This window comes from Augochlora pura, chromosome 9 (assembly GCF_028453695.1).
Source record: "Augochlora pura isolate Apur16 chromosome 9, APUR_v2.2.1, whole genome shotgun sequence".
NCBI lineage: Eukaryota > Metazoa > Arthropoda > Insecta > Hymenoptera > Halictidae > Augochlora > Augochlora pura.
The window spans coordinates 3,207,392-3,213,392 of record NC_135780.1 but is presented as its reverse complement, the minus strand read 5'-3'; the positions used below and the strand labels follow the sequence as shown (position 1 = coordinate 3,213,392).

At 45.9% G+C, this 6,001-nt stretch overlaps 1 protein-coding gene across 1 annotated transcript in view; it reads left to right on the top strand.

The window, feature by feature from the left end:
• Positions 1 to 6,001, top strand: part of Ac3 (adenylate cyclase 3) — a 40,456-nt gene extending 34,455 nt beyond the window's left edge. The window contains exons 7-9 of the mRNA XM_078190655.1: positions 946 to 1,251; positions 2,466 to 2,801; positions 3,542 to 6,001. Coding sequence (XP_078046781.1) covers positions 946 to 1,251; positions 2,466 to 2,801; positions 3,542 to 3,724 — 825 coding nt within the window. The 3' untranslated portion in view covers positions 3,725 to 6,001. The remainder of the gene's footprint in view (positions 1 to 945; positions 1,252 to 2,465; positions 2,802 to 3,541) is intronic.

The window sequence follows — 6,001 nt, the reverse complement described above, 5'->3', positions numbered from 1 at the left end:
GGGGGGGGGGGGGGGGGGGGGGGAAGTACACCCTTTTCGGAAAAGTCAGCCCGTATATTTATGCGCGAACTATGAACTAATAATGTTTGAACAGATTTTCGTGGCCTTTGAGAAGGTCAGGGTGTCCGCGGGGAAAGAATTTTGAGAGGGTGATCTTCGTCGGGGTGATATAGAAGAGAGGGTGGTTAATGTTAATTCGAAAATGGTAATTTTTATAGTGTTTTGGAGAGCTCGATGAGGGAACTACAGTTTGTTGAAACGCTTATTTTGTGTACTTGCCTGACAAATGTTAATATTTGATATTTTAATAAATAGGATGCAAACAAATTAAAAGTATTTATTCTAACGGATCGTACAATACTTTTTTATCAGTATCGCGAAGAATAAATTAAGAAAGGTAATAAAACTAAAATAAGATTTTCTAACATTTAAAATAGATATAAGAGATACGAAAATAAAATAAAAATGATTTTCGTTTACAGTTTAATTATTATAATTCTTTCAAAATAATATCGTCATATTTAAACGAATATTATAATTAATATTTTAATTTTTGCCTGCGAGTGTACTTAACTGGCAAGTTACGAGGACGTGAAAAAAAAACGTTGAGGGTAGTTTTCACGCAAACTTCATAATTCGTGAACTAAAAAAGATATAAAAACAAGCTCGACGATTCCAAAAAAATGATACCAATCATAGAAAGAGAGCGGAAGGGTGAAAAGCAATTGCCGCGCGACGATTATTTTTGCGAAACGTTTCTTTCCGCGGTGCCCCCTATCGTCTTACAGCGATCCCCATAAATCGACGGAGGGTGGCGCGCGGCTAAAAAAACCCTTGTTGCGTGGGTCACGAGGGACATCGGACGTCGAAAGGTCAACAGGGGGGTGGAGGTTCCCCGACGTTGGTTCGGATGACTGGGAGCATGACACGATCGATCGATTGCAGGCGGAGAAGGCACGGAGGATGCTGTACCTTCGTGGCCGCGAGGTGGTCGAGCAACGGGAAAGGGTGGCGGACATGAAGCGCAGAAATGGCACCCTGATATACAACATACTTCCGCCCCATGTGGCCGCCTATTTCCTAAGCAGCGCGAGACACCACGACGACCTGTACAGCCAGAGCTACTCGGAAGTGGGCGTGCTGTTCGCCAGCATGCCGAACTTCGCGGACTTTTACAGCGAGGAGAGCATCAACAACCAGGGCCTCGAGTGCCTCAGGTTCCTCAACGAGGTCATCTCCGACTTCGACGCGGTGAGCATACACCCTTCGCCCTTTGACTAATTAGCAGCCGTCAATCATTTATACTCGTTAGATGCTACCCCTTCGGATAACACCGCTTCAACAGTTCCCATCATTTCTAACGCACTGTAGAGCTTGCTCTTCGTGGTATATATATTAACCCTATGCACACGAGCGGCGACTCGACTTGTTTATTTCGAAAAAATAAAGAACGCTCGTATTTGGTAGTTCATGTACGAAATCTTTCTCACAAGTTAGACTCGTCGTTACAGTGCAAGGGGTTGAACCAACATTTACTCTCCCGCCCTTTTCTCCTACCACTAACCTCAATCCTTCAATCATTTCTCCCTGTTAGGGTATTGTAGCCGCACCATAATGTCCGAGACGAAGAGCAATTTTAGCGCTGACCCCACTATGATGTGGGAATTCTTTGTATCGTGCTTCGGGGGTTGTTTTTCGTGGCCTTTATTAAACTAACATTTGCCCTCCGTTCCTCTTCACCATCCACTAGCATTTATTTTTCGTGAATCTTGTTCTTGTTATAATTTGCAGCTTATACTTTAACTTTCTAATCCTTACAGCAATTTTATTTCCATACGATGACGGAGGGAATCATTTTTAGTTTATCAAAGAAATTGCTCTTCGCGGTTTGCATTAACACTAGATTTACCGAGTCCTAAATGTGACTAATATATATTGTCCTATAACAATGACAAGAATAAATAAAGAGTAAATAAATTCAAATTTATTTAAACTTGCTTCTATTTTTTTATAATATATGCTGGACCAGAGAATTCCATCTGGCGAAAACACTTTTATATGAATTGTAAAAGAAAAATGAGAGATCAGTCATTTCAACCAGTTTGGTAATTCTGGTGTCGACGTAAAATTTGCCCTTCGACCCCTTTAGTCACCCTTCAATCCTTCGTAGTCAATCGTAACCACAGGGACAGTAGTTCAATCCTTGCAGTCCAGATACCGAGAGCAATTTTCCAATTTCTTAATCGCAAAGAATCGCAATTTTCCAATTTTTTAATCGCAAAAAATTGCAATTTTCCAATTTCTTAATCGCAAAAAATTGCAATTTTCCAATTTCTTAATCGCAAAGAATCGCAATTTTCCAATTTCTTAATCGCAAAGAATCGCAATTTCTGATCCCGGAGGTCGCGTAAATAATGTCGAACGTGAGGTCGTTCCCGAGTTAACGTCCGCCCCAATTGCTCCAGATCCTTGACCAGGTCAAGTTCAAGAACATCATCAAGATAAAAACGATCGGCTCGACGTACATGGCAGCGTCCGGCATAATGGACACCGAGGCCACCGAGGATATGCCTAGATGGGGTCACCTGTCCACTTTGGTGGAGTTCGCTCTGGAGCTGAAGAAGGCATTGTCCAGCATCAACGAGCAGAGCTTCAATCACTTTGTCCTGAAGATGGGCATCAATCACGGCCCGGTGACCGCCGGGGTGATCGGCGCCAGGAAGCCTCATTACGACATCTGGGGGAACACGGTGAACGTCGCCTCCAGGATGGAAAGCACCGGGAAAGTTGGCTGCATCCAGGTAACGGGCGACGACGACAGCGATCTTACGCAATCATCGTCTGGCCGATAATGATATTCCCACGTGGATCGGTTTAATCAGAGGTTGCAGTCAAAAATTATGCAACTGATCAAATCGTTTGGCGTTATCGTGTCAGATATTGTTCAGACGTCATGTTAGACATTGTCATAGTAGTTAAAACAGAAAATATTCTATAGAATGAATGATTATGTAATTGCTAAAACAACGACGCGTATTCTTGCTGCACAGCCATGAACAAATTATAAAATTACTGGAACAATATTTCTGCCTGCGAGAAGGAACTTTTAAAGTTCTTCGCGAAGAGTCCGATTGGACGTCATAGGGCAAACGGTTATTTTCTCCTATATTAAAGGACTTGTTGTAATAACTTTGCGCAATGTTAAAGAGTCGAAAGTGTGGTGTTATTTTTAGGGTGTTCCCGGATACCCGAAAACTTTCGGGTCGAGAAATTTACTTTTCTCAAAGTCTCGAAAGGGGCGATTTTTTCAAACCTCCAGAACCTGGGAGTATTAGGTTGGAAACTATGAAACGGGCGTTTTTGTTTAGCCTGTGTTCAGCCGCGGCGCCCGTTTCATGGTTTCCAACCTAATACGTTAGGTTACCCTCACTATACGAACTTTTCAGTCCCGACCAGAAGAGTAAATTCGGGTATCCGATACAGTCCTAGTTATTCTCTATTGTCTTAACGTCGAGGGAGTAATGCTCGGTTTCTGCGACAGGTGACAGACGAGACGAGGAGGATCCTGGAGCCGTTCGGCTTCGGGTTCGAGCAGCGCGGCCTGGTGTTCGTAAAGGGCAAGGGCCAGCTGCTGACCCACTACCTTGTCTCCAAGGACGGCGTCTCCTTGAACCTGGACAGCGACTTACCCGTGGAACCTACGCACCCGATCATCTACCAGTAGACTACTACTCGAAGGCTCTAACAAAACCAAACACGTAAACGCGAGAAATCTCTTCCTCGTTCATCGAAGGAACGCCAGCGTCGCGACGAGAGGTCCTCGCCGTTCCAGGCGAGCCCAGCGAAGGGAGCACGGCACGCACAAGATCACCGGACTCGAATCAGCGAGAGCGAAAGATCGGTAAACGACGGAGCCAGGCTGACGGATCCCAGGGAAGCTTTGGATCGAAGATACGATTCGGAGAACGACGGAATGCGAAAGAAAAGAAAACGGCGGATCGAGGATTCGTTCGAAGTAGAGGGGATCGACGGCGATCTAGCCGCGGCTGGAACAGGATGATCTAGATCCAGAAGCGATTTCCATGGACGATCGATCGCATTCGATTCGAGGTTCAATACAGTTCCTTTTTTTCCGGCTGCGAGAATTGCTCGGCGCGGTTTCCGGGACGCGATTATGGCAGTTCCGACGGGTGGAGAGCGAGCGACGCGACGGGGGGAAAAAGAAAAAAATAACACGGCCGCTGTTCGTCGTCGAACGTCGGCGGAGGCGAGATCGAGCGAACCGTATCCAACGGACACGAAGTACAGGGTACAAATTGAGGATTAAGTAGGCTTAGGGATCGATCGGGCGGGACAGCTCCCCCGGATCCATGGGGGCTGCGCCGGGAGCGATCGACGGGGAGAAACGTTCTTCGAACTATAATTCAAACTAATTTGCTAATTTTATCGGCGACCCGGGCGTCGCGCGTTGTCTTAACTAGGATTAGGTCTTTAAAAGTGTCCTATTTTACATATAACGGGGACGAGAGCATGGCCGACGGCGGCTGCGAACAGGGATGGCAACGAGACGCCGTCGATTTACCACTTGGAAGCCGTGATCGATGGATCGTCGCGGCTGTCTTTTCGGATCATCGCAAACCTGGGCTCGCGAGTGTTTTAATCGGTCCGTGCTGGGGCTCTTTCGAGCATCTTCGCCGGAAAGACCGAACAACGTTCGACGATCTTCTCGTTAGGAACTTGCTCGGCGGTTCCGAACAATAAATTTTAGGGTTATCGAGCCTGTGGATTTGAAAAATACACTGTCCAGTTCACGCCCTGAATCGAAAGAGATCGCGCGGAACATGCGATCAGCGTCGCGATCGTAAAAGTGGCGACGGTTTTAACAGCGGATTTTAAAGAGGACGATCTTGTAACTTTGTTAATCCCTTTCGTTATCTGTTTCACGAAGACGTCGAAAGAACTACAACAATTTTAATTATCTAAAAGAATCAGTGGCATTAATGATTACAACAGGACTGCACGATTCGTTAGCAGCAGCTGATAATTTTGTATAGTAGCGTCGTTGGCTACCTCTGTCACCTATTTATTTATACATATTTTTACTTACCTATTTATTTCTATATTTACTTATTTATTTGTCCAATCATATATTTATTAATTTATCGAATGAACGGGCCTAAGCCCACAGTAACACACAGAGGTCGGAGAGAACGAAGAAATTGAATGAAAGCTAGAACGTGCGCGCAACGTGTACGACACACCTGAGAGCGAAGGGTGTTGTTTCGCGAGAAACATTCTAAGCCAAGCACCGTAAGGATCGAAATCCGCTAAATTAAGGATCGAGGTCCGCTAAAACAATTAAGGATCAAATCACGTGTTCTACTTAATAATAAGAGGATGAGCGTAAAATGTTCTCCGCAACTCGTGAGAAACTATTTCTTGCAAAGAGGTTGGATCTCGCGGGCCCACGGGATATATCGATCGCGGGCGATTCTCTAGGATCGATAAAGATTAAGAAGGTGTCTAGGACGTAATCGTTGTGGTAGGCCGCTGATCGTCACTCTATTTTTCTAGATCCGACGAGCACGCTCGACATTAACCCTTTTAATACCGGCGGCCGCGCGGCGTCCGACGAGTCGTCGATCGCGGCGATCCAGGATCCAGCGCGATTTTCCATGAAAGATCGATGGCGCCGGGAATGCTCGCGGGTGATTAAGAGGGTTGATCGAGAGCGGTCAGCTAGTGGTAGGGGCTTATTTCCTAACGTGGCTCGCAGAGAATCGTAAATTTCTCTCGGTGACTTTTTTCCTCGATCATCGGCGCCGTCGACTCTGTGTACGCTTTCCTACGATCTCAATCAAGGAGCACAGAACACGGGGCTGCGCGTGGCTGTACCATAATTAATACTCGACTAACACACGCGCATTTACGGCCGGACTCGTTACCACGGGACGGCCGTGTACGGACTCCGTTCCGGTAGACACAGATTTTCGGAATTTCA